The sequence below is a fragment of the Ischnura elegans genome, chromosome 3, assembly GCF_921293095.1.
Source record: "Ischnura elegans chromosome 3, ioIscEleg1.1, whole genome shotgun sequence".
In the NCBI taxonomy this organism is placed as follows: domain Eukaryota; kingdom Metazoa; phylum Arthropoda; class Insecta; order Odonata; family Coenagrionidae; genus Ischnura; species Ischnura elegans.
Window position 1 is genome coordinate 51,421,545 of NC_060248.1, and position 14,187 is coordinate 51,435,731.

At 34.9% G+C, this 14,187-nt stretch overlaps 1 protein-coding gene across 3 annotated transcripts in view; it reads left to right on the forward strand.

Annotated features, from left to right (window-relative positions):
• The window catches only part of LOC124155767 (cholesterol transporter ABCA5-like), a 74,464-nt gene extending 64,803 nt beyond the window's left edge, over window positions 1-9,661 (forward strand). For all 3 annotated transcript variants that reach the window (XM_046529855.1, XM_046529852.1, XM_046529853.1), the window contains 5 exons: window positions 490-650; window positions 1,075-1,282; window positions 2,533-2,624; window positions 5,318-5,565; window positions 5,980-9,661. In XM_046529855.1, the coding sequence (XP_046385811.1) occupies window positions 490-650; window positions 1,075-1,282; window positions 2,533-2,624; window positions 5,318-5,565; window positions 5,980-6,080 (810 nt within the window). In that variant the 3' untranslated portion in view covers window positions 6,081-9,661. The remainder of the gene's footprint in view (window positions 1-489; window positions 651-1,074; window positions 1,283-2,532; window positions 2,625-5,317; window positions 5,566-5,979) is intronic.
• The last annotated feature ends 4,526 nt before the right edge of the window (window positions 9,662-14,187 follow it).

The following is a 14,187-nucleotide window of genomic DNA, read 5'->3' on the forward strand; positions in this document are numbered from 1 at the left end:
GAAAGTGTCTCATTGGTGACTCATGATAAGCAAGACTCTTACTTTAGTTCCATAGTTCTTGCACCAGGAAATTCCTGCCTCCAAAAATTCCCTTAAAATACTTGAATTAGTCCTGAAGGATATTTGTGGTGATAGGTCAAATAACATATTTACAATTATATAGCTTGAATATATTGCATCAAATGTTGTAATAAAAGAATTCAGACTGGTATTCAGTTATCTCCTCATTACATTTTGTAATAACTTACAATGACTTAGGAAAAGTGTGTTTGACATGATAATCTCAGTAATAGCATTCCAGGTATGCATTTAAAAATTATTGTAATTAATTTTAAAAATAATTAAAACTACTTATTAATAGGTATTAATTCTGATCCAAAGGATCTCTTCCGATTTGCATGTTATATGTTGGGAGGTTTTTCAATGGATAAATATGCTGTAATTAATTATTCATACATTTGTATCATCATTCCTATATTCTGGTTTTAGGTTCAGATTGGAGGCCACAACATCACATCTAACATCGCTGAGGCATTCCAGCTGATGGGCTATTGTCCACAGCATGATGCTTTGTGGAAGAACATCACTGTGCGTGAACACCTTGAATTGTATGCTGCCATCAGAGGTGTTCCTCCAATTGATATTCCTATGTAAGTGTTCTTATCCTTCACCTATCTCATCCCTTGTATTTTATACTTCATCATAAGTGTCTTTATCTTCTTAATTTGTGATTTTACTGTATCATGAATTAGTCAGAAGATTCTTAATTTCATGGCAAATCTTCAAATGATGCACTTAAAGATATTCCTGTATTTATGAGCAAATTGCCTTCGAAGAAAGGTAAGTATAAATATTTTTGTGATTGCTGCTGTTTTTAAAAAAAATCATGTTTTTGCATGATTCCATCCATGAAGAATCTATTTTGCCAATTTACACATTTTGTCAGTTTAATTAAACCTTGTCATCGATTTTATTCATTGGGAGAGTAATGGAAGGTATCAAATGTTAACCACCATGTTGATGTTTGCATTGCTTTTAGACGGAAGTAACTAAAGCATTTGTCTGATTTTTCAGTGTTGTTGATGCATATCTCACTGGTTTGCAAATACAAGAGCATGCCAACAAGCAAAGTCATCAGTGTAGTGGAGGAACGCGTCGTAAGCTGAGTTATGCAATGGCAATGGTGGGTGGTCCAAAAGTTGTCCTCATGGATGAACCGAGTACAGGAATGGACCCTAGATCCAAGCGCTTCCTTTGGGACACCATCTTGGCCAGTTTTCAGGTGAGTAGTGGGTATATCCACTGTGTGCAAATCATAGGTATTAATTATAAGTATCATAATTTTTATTCTCCATAGACAAAGGTGCGTTAGGATAGATTAGTCTAGTTTTTTTGTTGATACATTTGCATATACATTTAAGATATAACAGGAGTACATATATGGAGTACATACATAAAATATAATGTATGTATATTTACAAGTAGCATTCTATAAATCCATTGACACTGATAATAAATGTTTTTAAAAATCTTTTACGTCTTGTTTGAATTCACTGAGTTCAAGGCATTTAATGGCAGATAGCAGTTTGTTATAAAGACTAGATCCTTGGTGTATTGTACAATTTATTTTTTTTCGTGGAGGAATTTGCTGATTCTTGTGTTGTCTGAAATGGAAATCTGAATTTTTTCAGATAATTTTTTTTATTTGTGTATGAAGTACTCTTATTCCATTTTATAAATTTTATGGTAGAAATAGGATAGTTCTGCATAAATTAGTTTGGTGGATGAAGGTAGAGGAATCTGTTTTATAATTTTTAAATTCTTTTTTGTTTCTGAAATATTTTCTTCATGTGGTGTGATGATTCCAATAGAATATTTCCCAAGTTGATGCATAACTCATTTCATTCAAATTGTGTAAACTAGATCATATTTTAATTTTCTGTTCATTGACAACATCATAGGATTAATATTTTATTTCTGCAACTTTCTATCGATTATGTATTATCATGCTAAAAACCTATTCAACTAGGAATTCCAAGCCCTGTAGTTAAGGGTAAGTAAGAAATTTTATTGAATTATTTTAAGAGGAATTCAAATAAGTTATTGGCATTTAGCATAGTTATGAGCTTCACACTGTTAACACGTTGCGTACGGATGGCGAGAATTCTCGTCATTTTTTTCCCGAACGTTCCGGATGGATTCTCGAAGATTCTCATCATTTAGGCGCGTCAACCTAAATAATTTTAAAGTGTACTATACGTATTCGTTAGTACGTTTTCAGTTGTTGTTCGTTATTCATAATGAATTGATGCATCATAACGTTTGATTGGGTTAAGTTATATTCTCAACGTTAGCTTTTTAACCATGTTTAAACCAAAGGCATATTTCCAATCTCTACACCTCCACCCAGAATCAGCGTTCCTAGGAATTTAAATACCCCAAATAAATTTAAGTACGCGACGTGTTAATGTTTTAGGTTCCATAAAGATTTAGCTGTCTGTGTAAAATATTCCTTCTCAATTGCCATTTCAGGGTACCCGTGGAGCAATACTGACTACACATTCAATGGAAGAGGCAGATGCCTTGTGTTCTAGAGTAGGGATTATGGTCCAAGGAGAACTGAGGTGAGGATTTCCATGCATAATATGATTGATTTGAGCCTCCTGGGTAATGGTTTAATTAGTAAATCCTATGGTAAAATTCTTTGTTTCTTTTGTCATCTTTAAAAATTAGTAATGAGAAAAAAAGAAATTCTTAGTGCTCTTATGCTGTTTAATAAGTTTACCCTTTAGAAAGATACAGTAGAAGTCCATTGTAACAAGTTCTGAAGCTCCCTGGAAAATCAAACGTTTTAATGCAAACTTGTATTTAGCCAATGTCCAGCAAAAATTGCTTCTTTTTCCAGTAATTACAACTAGAAATGTAGAAAATTGGCTTACTTTTACCTTTCTATCTTTCTAGAAGTAAATGTATCAATATTTCAGTGCTAATTTGAGAAGTAATTTTTTGTTGATTGGTAATATGTAGTTAAGGATAGGGTGGTTTCCTATTATTTTTTTACTGCCTAAATCGAAAGATTATTTCTCCTTGAGTACGTATTTCACGCTTTTAGATTTTTAAATGACGATATCTATTTTTCGCGATTAAATGAAAAGTGAAAATTTTCTAGCGCGCGAAAACGCGGCGCGTAACTATGAATGTCGGGAAATCTCTCCGTGCGACGTATTTCTGGTTCCCGCTGCCGCCTTGTGAGGTGACCTTGAGGCGAGTTGAGCGCTGATACGACGCAGGCTGCTAGCGGGTAGCTGAGTACCCTGCTGGCTGGTAACGCTTGGCTTAAATAAGGATTATTAATACCTTATCAAATGAAGAAAACTTTCCCACCTTAGCCAGTTTTAATAAGTGATTATTAAGACATGTTTCCCTGAGCTCTGCGCCTCATGGATGCATTGGTAACCTCAGACGACGTATAACTCCTATCTTCTCGTATAGAAACTAGGTCCCTGTGACGTCACGTGGAGTGGCATCGCATGGGCGCCAATCTGGCCCTTTTCAAATGAGGATAAAAATGGACCATAGCCATTTGTCTAAACCGGTATTTCTAAAACGAAATAATTTGTATATTATGAATACAGTAATGGTGGGTAACGAATCGCAATCAATGACTTTCGTTTTCTTTGATGAAGGAAACTACCCTATTGCTAACACCTTTACAAATCATAAGGGTAATGATTATGTACAAACTGAAATCAGTTTTTTTGTGAAATCCCAATATACTTGTACTTTTCCTCTTCCTTGATGCTCGGACTGTGCTGGTTCTGACATTTATAGCAGACTGTAGGATTTTGCGTAGAAGACTAAATTTCTATTAGTGAGTGTTCTGCGAATGTTGGTGAGTGTGAGAATGTGAAGAAAAGTTGTAGAAAAATGAAGAGAAAAATTATAAAAGATATGGAATTCTTAAAGTTAACCCACAATCTATCGATTATATTGTGGGATAAGCTTTAGGTTTATGTTTTTTTTATTTATGACAAGAGCAATTACGTAATACTGGCAATTACTTATACCCAAAAATTACAAACAATGTCAGTGCTGAGAAAATGTGGTGATGTCGTCAATACTTGCCTGCAGCCGGTACTCTTCAATGACTGGATACTGCCTGGTACACCAGTCATGCAGCACATTTTGGATTTTGCAAAAAAATTTCCTGGGTTTATGTCGCCTAAACACGAGCAATGAGAGTCTTATATGTAGTGAGAATGTGTGTTGAAATACCCAAGTAACTGTCTTCTCAAAATTATGATTCTCCCAATGAGCTTCCTTTTTACAGTCTTTATATCAACTCACCAACCTGTCTGTTTGTCTGGTACAAATCTTGTAACTGAAATTTGACTCACTTCCTGTGAAGCAAAAACGCTGAAATTTTGCACACTTCTTCATTTCCGATGACAATACATGAAAATATAATTTTTTCTCTCCAACCCCCCTTTAACCACCCCCCAGTCAACCTATAGCCCCCCAAAACATGTTTTTGATCTAAGAAGTTCCAAATGGTCGATTTTCGTGTTTTGCGACCACAGTAAAAGTTATCCACTTTAGGCATATCCACATAGTAGGCATTTAAAAGCATAGGGGTGGCATTTTGAAACATAGGGGGCTTACCATTCACTGAAAATTTAATAAATATAGTGACTTTTTTAATACGTCACTTTTGGTTTTTTGGGGTCACTGAGTTTTTTTTTGCTTTGTGTCATATATAAACGTTGCTCATCCCCTGTAATTAATTATAAAGGCTGGTTTTTAAAAAAAAATTTTTTATAAGAGCTTATTATATTATCCCTGTATTGGGCACTGTATTGTACCAGCAAGGTTATTTCTTCAATTCTGCAATTAGGCATTCCATTATAAATGTAACGAGTGTGAACTCCAAAGTCTCATACCCACCAAATGAAATAGTGCTTCCTACTTATGTCACCCGAATGAGCCCACAACACATGTCCCACCCGAGACACATCAGGGAAAATCGCTCGCTGCAATCAGCTTGCTACGTGTCACCACGGCCTGTTTCGTCCACCCTGTGGGCTTGCATTCGGTATGTGGGGTACATTGCAGTTTCCATTGTCCCTAATAGGCCTAATTGTCCCTAAAAATTGTAATTATTATATCTCTTCTCTGGATGATTTTAATCATTGACCCATTAGGGAAGGGCATACATCTGTGTGATCTCACTTCATTATTTTCCATAATTCTTCAAGAAAATAAACGGATACTAAATTATTGTAGTATTGATTGCTATTATACATTAAACGAATTACAGATGCCTTGGGTCTACTCAGCACCTGAAAAATCTCTATGGAGCTGGCTACACGTTAGAAATGAAAGTTCGTGGAGGTGATTCAACCCCCACAGCGTCTGTTGCAGACCGGCAGGCGGGACTTCGTGCCTTTGTTTCATCGCTCTTCCCTGATGCCACAGTTGAGGAGAGCTTTGCCGACCGTCTTGTGTTCTGTGTACCTCAACATGCTGTGACGTCGTTAGCTCAGTGTTTCACTCAGCTTGAAAAAGGTAAGATAATTGAGTGGGTGAGAAGCCAAGGGGTACAAGTGATTTCTTTTTTCTAAGCAGATTTAGGCACACTAATTAGGTATAGAGAACAAACGAGATCATAATTCACAGTGTCCGGCGATATCTGGTGGAAATGTTTTATATCCATGAGAATGAAATTTTTATTCTCAAACGAGATCAATTAGATACTTAGTAGTGCATTCGATTTTCCACACTATGTCAGCACAGAACAGAGACTCACTCCTATCTCTTGGCAACCAAGTTTTTGTGTATTTCTTCTAACAATTAAGTTTACCTAACTCCGTTGAGAAAAAAATGATAATGAAGTTATGCCATCACAAAGAAGGGACTTACTGTGGTAGCAATACTATTAAAAAATATTTGCCTCATTGTCCACAAAAAATTCTTTTGCAGCTAAAGTGGAGTTGGACATAGAAGAATACAGTTTCAGTCAAACAACTCTGGAGCAAGTGTTCCTCAAGTTTGCACACTATGACGAAGTGAGTGATGACTGAGACGGGCCCCCCCTGTCTGACGTACCTGGAGCTTGGAGTGCCGAAACACTGCTGTGAACACATGCGAAGCTGCATGACAGAGAAATCTTGTCATTTATTGTGGCCCCCAGTCATTTATCTGTACTCACCAACAATGCTGGTTCTCTAGGAGCGATTGTGTCAATTGCTGATTGACAGCCAGTGGTTTAACAGATGAAATAACATTTCATGACTGGTTTCTTCTCTTATCAAAACACCAGATAAGTGGCCACGTGTTATAGCAGAACAAAAGGTAATCCAAAGTGCTGGTTGACGGAATGCAGGGGGATTTACAACTGTAAAAAAGTTATGTATATAATGGCATAAGACTTGCTGTAGCTACTATATTTAAAAAATTCTGGTTGGAAGTGTGCGTTTGAGAAGTTCCATATCCAATGATGCTCACATTTCTCCCATGTGGGCCAAGGTTTTTGTGTGACCTCTATTACATATTGTGAGAAGTGTGAAAATAGTTGACTTTTTGAAACTGTTCAAAAAATGATTCCACGAAGTTAATTATATTAGAGGAGTGATTGCTGGAGTGAGTGGTGATTGCTTGGGTGTAATTCACGCAGATTGTTGCGTGCAGGACTTAGCATCCTTGCGTATGTTATAGAATAGGGCTCAATATTTTTATATGCATTCAAGAGACATTTGTTGAAGCACTTTGCAATTATTTGCACACTTTCATGGGTATTTACTTGAAATTTCAACAAATGAGCCCAGTTGGTTGTTTTTTTTAACTTTTGCGTGTAGTGAATGGTGTCTGAGCTTTTTTATTGTAATAAAAATCATCTATTGTTGAAAGTGTGCAGTGCATAGTTTGTGCATCAAACTATTTTGTTGTAAACGTGTTTGTGCTTATTACAGTGGTATCATGAGGAACCTGTTTATACAGGGAATCATTAGGGAAAGTTGCAAGAGTTTACAAGTTGTTGTGATTTGATTGGAGGCTGTTGAAAAAGAAGACTATAACTAATTTTAGGAGAGTTAAAACATGTAGCTGCAAGTAGTATGTTTTGAGAGTTGTAATTTCCTCTTTTTTCACCGTTGTTTTTGTTACCAAGAATTTTTTCCCAAAGTGAATGGCAAATTAGACCTTTTCCCAGTTAGACTGCTTTCAAGGAATTTATCAGTTTTATCAAGGTGTTATTGATAGCATTTCTTTCACCCTTATGGTGAGTGAGCATGCTATAATTTGTCAAATTTGAGTGATTTATACTTCTCAATGATCTAAGACAGTTCATCCTTTTCCAAATGTTCCCACTGCAACTCCATCTCAAATTCCTGGATTGAAGTTCCTGGCACAGTTTGTTAGTTTCCATTTCTTTGTTAAGTAATGTGACCAGTCTTTAAACATATATTTTGTCTCCCTACGTGATTTTTTTTGCATTTATTATATAGCAAATTATATTTTATTTTTTGTATAGATTTTTTATAAATTTTAGTGACAGTACGCCTACTATGTGTTATATCACTTTTGTGAGGTCAGTTTATTAATGCTTTCCTTGGAGAGTATTTGTGTGGGTTTGAAGTTCAATAGTCTGTGATTAGTGTTTTGTGGCATTCTTTGACTTAATTCAGAGGTTATCCATCTGCTTTTATTCCTTGCTCGAGGCACATTGAATAATTATATTCATCTCAAATTGGAATGCATAAGGCTATTTATGTGTTTAAATTTTTCTGGGGTTAATGGTTTCTACAATCCATGGGTGAAGAAAAGACAGCCAATTTCAGTTTGTGCAGGATTGTTTTTGGTGATACATTGACCTATTTTTGGTACAACAGTTGTGATATTTAAGGATACGTCAATATAATTTAATAATAATTGTGTAATGTATTTTACTGTAGTTATTTTACGGGTTATTGTGGAAAAAATGGCCAGTTATATATTGAAGGTTGTTGAGATTATAAATTTATTCCTTCTTTTGTTATTTCTAGTCTGATCAACCATCCAATCTTAATGTTCATTAGCTGGCAGAATGTACAAACCAGTGATTTTTTAAAAATGAATCACTCAAATAGCAAGTGCTTTAAATTTAAAAAAATAATATTTAGAAAATCGTTAAGCAGAAAAGTTTGTAATTGGGTTTTTGAATGGTTCCTAGCTAAGGCTAAGTATATCACGAAAAAAGATTTGGTGTAGAGCAGTGGTTCTCAACCTAGGCATGCCTGTTGTGTGTTAGGGGTTGTTGTTTAGAGAAAAGTGAAATGTCTTTGGTATTGAGTGTGCTTGAAATGTCATCATTATAAAAATTCATGAGATGCCAGTCAAAGTATATTTGGAAGAGTTTACTAATGGTTACATGGATAGTCAATTTTTTTAATCTTCTCATTTTCCCTCCTATCTGATTATGTAAGGAAATGAAGATAAAAGTCATATATAACGACTAATTATGCCTACTGTGTACTTAACCTGATTCATTTTACTACAATTAGGAAATTCATCTTAACTTATAAAATATTTCAAGTAACGGCCATTTTCAGTGTTATTCACTTGAAAACTCAGAACATACTAAATGTACCCATTAAGAGAGATTTGACTGACCATCCTCTTTTAACCTTCAGTATTAAAAAAGGTATTGTTTGCATAATCAATTAGTATTTTAGTAAGATGTAATTCTTACCAATATTTCGTGAGAATACTATTTGACCTGTATTCAGAAATGTTAATGAATAATGGAATTTTTTTAATCCCATAATTTTCAACACTTCCATGTAAAGGATTTCAATTAACTTAAACCATGTCACTCTTTGTAGCAAGAAGTGAATTTAATCATTCCTTAAAGGGAATATATATTGGGATCAAAGGTTGACTCGAAGCTGTTGTGGATACAATACAGGTTGAGAACCATTGAGATAGAAATTCGATAGAAACCTGAGCAAGTCCCAGTCTATATGATTACTTAAAGAATTTAAGGTGTTTTTCCAGAATGTTTTGCTACATAAACATCCCCTGTTCACAATCTTCAATCTGCTACTCATCAAATCTCAAGAATGCTCGATTCTTTTCTATAAATTCAGTCAAATTTATTTCAAGTATTGCCAATGTTTCAAATTCCAATTGGCAGTAGTTATGCTTCTGCATTTCAGCCATCTGAAATAATGATTACCTGCTAGGATTGTGAATTTCTTAGTTTTAGTGAATATGCCAATTAAATTTAGCTAGCTTGCTCAAGTTTCCTGCTATCATGACATTTCAGTAGAGTATTGTTTGAAAGTGGTGCTAGTCAATTACTTGGATGGGGTGAAGTATTTTCAGTCAATTGCTGTGTATAATGTTAAATGTATTTTAATTTTTATATAAGGAAAGGGTTCAAAAACTGTTGTCTTTAATTTTCTCTCTTTTTAGTAGATGTTAACTAAAGGGGAACATTTTTGCTCATTTGATGACTTTGTGGTTAGTTTATGGTGTCCAGTAATGGCCAGTTTTAATACTGTTAAACAATACCATACATCCTTTGTATTATGAGTGATATCTGAAATTGATAGTTGATTTGCTTTTGTTTTTAAGACTAAAACTTTTTAATATCATGTAAATAAAACCTCTGAGATACAGCAAACCATTGCATTTCTTTCATACCTGTTTCATTGGACCTGGTAGAGGCTGAAGGTTATCCTACTGCTAGCAATTCAGCTACACTCACGAGTCTCTTGATACATTGCTCATTGTTTGTACACCCTCGACAAGAGAGTCATGGCGGTATAGAATTACCAGTGGAAGGTCCATGTTGAAATTCAAGGTGTGAAAATAAAAAGCATTGTCAAAATTATGATTAGCTGTTATTTTCTTATGGCTGGTTTAGATGAAGAAAACGCTTCCACCATCAACAGAAACATCTCTTCATATGTACTTTTTATCACTGAAAATATCCTACTCTCCTTTTTTTCTACTTGATGACCTTCCTTCTGGCTCGTAATCAGTGCCTTTTCATCCTTCTCTCTCTCTTAATCAGTATATTCTGTGGTGTGGATATAGGAAATCCTTTGCCTTCATATTGCTTCAACCGCTTGCTCTATCTGTTCTTTATCTCTTCCAAAAGGACTCTCACCTTATAAAGCATTTTAACCCCTTGCACTGAAATGATGAGTCCAGCTAGTGATGAACTTCGGATGCCAAATCGTGCAATGACGAGTATAGCTCGTCATCACATTTTCATAATTTTAGCAATATTAAGGGGAACGTAAATATAGTGAAAGTTTAACCATGTTACAACATCCTTAATGTAAATTAAGGACATGAAATATGGTGCATTGGAAGGAATAAAATGATTTTATATGAGTAGCGATAGCTATTTCTAGATGTATTTATCTAGATACTTTACAGTATGAAATAATATTCACTATTTATTTTACCGTACTGAGGTGATTATAAACAAAAAAATACAATTTCATTACTTGCTATTCAATTTCAAATGAACCACATAAAAAATAAATAGAGGATAGGAGAACAATATTCAAAAAATAAATTGACGTGGATGGGGCTAACCCATAAATGCCTAAGACTTCAATTTTTGGAACACCTAACACCATGTAATTTAATGACTATTACCCAAAATGTGACAATATGTTGCACTTTTCTTTCTTTACCTCCTTGTTTAGGTGTAAAATGTTAGGTAATGAGCAGAATTAGTATGTTTTGCCAAACAATATCAGCAAGTGAGCTGAAAAATAGTTTTTTCAAAGTAGTTTTCCTTTTACCATCCCCTGGACTGTGACAATAACTTTTTGCTATTATGCCCAAATTTTGTACTTATTTTGTTATGAGTTTAGTAATGGGTAGTAACTAGAATTATTAAATTTTTAAACATTTAATACCATGAGAATGAAGGTTTCTGAGGTGTTGGGATTCCAAATTCTCCAGTTTTTCTTTTAGTATGACATTGGCTGCTGCATAGTAAAATATGTACAACAGTTTTGCTGGCACTACTGCCAACATCTTCAGGTCAAAGGTGTCAGTGAACGATTTTGCCCCTCCTTGTTTACAGGCTCTTTCTCAACATTTGCTGTTGTAGCTCTCACATTGATACATTTAAGTACCCTCCTCCAACTAGGGTGTTGGCGGTATCCATTACTTCCGTTGGCAGTGTCTATTCGGGCTATCTCAATAAATGCCCTATTTTTGTATGTGGCTCTTTGGTGCTCTTGCTTTGATACTTTCAATGAACGGCAAGTCTCACCATTATGTTTTTCTGCGTGAGCTACGGACCTTGTTCACTCCTTCATAAAGGTCATGCTGGAATTTGTCTTTGGCCAAGGGTAGTATGTTTGTCGCCAATTTTAGGTAGATGTTCCAGCTAAACTATTGCCTTTTACCATACAGCAACTGTTGCAGTAGCAACAAAAAATACAGAATTTGGAACATAAATGTTGCTTTGGTTATGAAATGTTATTGTGAAGTATTACACATTTGGAATACATACTAGGTGAAGCCACTACTATCCTAGGTGTATTCAGCCAACCTGAGTTGCCACTTTGATTTATTTTATAGATAGCATTATGTTGTGATGTAACTAAAGAAAATTACCCAGTATTATGACACTGATCACTTTTAAGCGAGGAAATAAATAGATAAATTTTTATTCATGAGCAGAGCCACGTTAATGAAATAAAAGTGATGTTGCCAAGTCGTGCATTCATTATTATCCAACTTTTTAGCAGAAAGTTAACAATGAGAGTTGGCAGCTCTCTTCAGCATTGATTCCAAGACTTGAATTTAGACATCCCAATCAACATAGGTGTCAAGCCAGTTGCATCTTCTCAGGATGTTATCAATCGAAAAGTGTGTATGAATGTATAGACTGTCCCACAGGTCGTGTGTCATTTCTTATCTCTAATTTTAGTAACTTCGCCTTGAACAATATTCATGAAAATTGGCATACTTATAAGAAAAGGTCCTAAGTTTTGTTAAGCATAAACAGAATTTTACAATTTTGACATCACAATGTGAGTCCAAACTAAATTTTGAATTTGCCTTATGTGGTTTCAATGTTAAAAAATCGAGATAGAAAAAATTCTGAATTTCATTGACCAAGATGTCAATTCTTAGGTTTCCATGCATGAGAAAACCAAAAATAACACTTTTCTTCACAGAAATTCAACCACTGACCCGATAAGGTCACAGTCAAGGTCATAGGGGTAGCAAAAAGAATGACATATGTACCAACAAAGGTGTCGATCCAAAGGTTTTAAAGGGTGTCCAAGTCATTGGCATTGTCCAAATATCCATCTTATCTACTTATTGACTTCTAAGGCTAATACGGAGGTCAAAGGTTATAGAGTTAAACGTGGGACCAACATGACAACCAATGTATGGAACCATAGGTTTTAAAGGGAGCCAAAGTCAGTTTTGCAGTTCATGGATCCATATAGTTCTATGTATTAGCATTTGCCTCAGCACTGTACTAACACAATTGATTATGAGTAGAGATGCATGAAAATCGAAAATATGATAAATGCGATGTGCACAAATAAATGCAACATAGATGCGATGAATGGAATTTTATGATATTTTTACGCAAATTTGCCTTTTCGACAGCAAAATTCGTACATTTTGTGCAGAGCGCAGTTTAAATGCTCCGCCGACACCTACTGCTTAAAGCATTTGAGTGGCAGGCCAGCTGCTAGTTGGCTGGGACTCTAATTTGGCCGTAATCGATAAGTGGACACAGGCAAGCTACTCCTCCACTTATTCGCTCTTACTCCTTAATTTATTATTGTTCTACAACATAATTATTTAAAATATTCTGTATTTTGTCATATAACTGTTTCACTACATTTTATCGTCATCTACCTCATTACGAAAATAAAAAATAGATGCTACAAAATGCGACAAACTGTTATTGAAAGTGCGATAAAATAAAAATGAAAGTGCAATTTTCACGTATCTCTAATTATGAGTTAATAATATCTTGATAAAACCTCATTTTCATTAAACTTTACAAATTATTATTCCTTGATTATCTTTGTTCTTTTTAAATAATCCACGCCAACCCAATCATGGTTTTATGATTGGAGAAAAAAAATTAATCAAATTATCCAAGGATACACTAACACATCCATAACTCAAATTAACCCATTAGTGCATAGCGTCCGATATATCGGACGTGTATTTTATTTTTTTATGGGCTCCAGTTGACTTGCGTTACATTTTATTACTGTATTAAGTTCAAATGGATGTCTGTCTTCCCCCCTCCCCTGCTAATATTTTAGTTGACTCATTAAATTTATCGACTAGAGAAGTATTTATGTGAGACATGGCACACGTCCGATATATCGGACGATATGCACTAATGGGTTAATTTGAAGCATTCACAACATTTTATTTTTACTTTTCAATAAAATCATGAAATACACCAAAGTGATCCAGAGCATTGCATTTCTAACTCATTTCATGATGAGGTATTATATTTTCTTTTAAACAACCATCAATTAACTTATCAATAATGAAATAATTAATCTCATCTATGAAGCTCAATTAGCCTATAGAAAATCCAGCCAAGGCCCTAGAAATGAGCTGGTGGGTATAATTCCCTACAGGGCCACCCATGCCAGATAGGTTGAAGGGTATAAGCCAGACAAAAGTCCACATGTTACAGATGATGTCAAACAAAAAACAGTATGGAAACTTATCACCATACTCTCACCAGGAAACATGGAGCATAATCAAAAGATCCTTGAAAACTGACTCTTTAGGGGGGAGTGTCTTTATGTAACCTGCAAAGAGGAGGAAGAGAATAGGGTTTATGGGTGTAATGAAGGGTAAAAGGCTTCTTTGTGAACTAGTGAAGAAAGATGAACATGCTGGGTCAACAATTGAATTTCTGTAAATAAAAGTGTCATTTTCCATTTTCTTGTGTCAGGAAACCTAAGAATTGACAACTTGGTCAATGAAATTCAGATTTTTTTCTATCCCAATTTTTTAACATTGAAACCCCATAAGACAAATTCAAAATTTTGATTTGAACCCACAATATGAGGTCAAAATTGTAAAATTCTGTTTACGCTAGACAAAACTTAGGGCCTTTACCCATAAGTATGCCAATTTTCATGAATATTGCTCGAGGCAAAGTTACTAAAATTAGAGGTC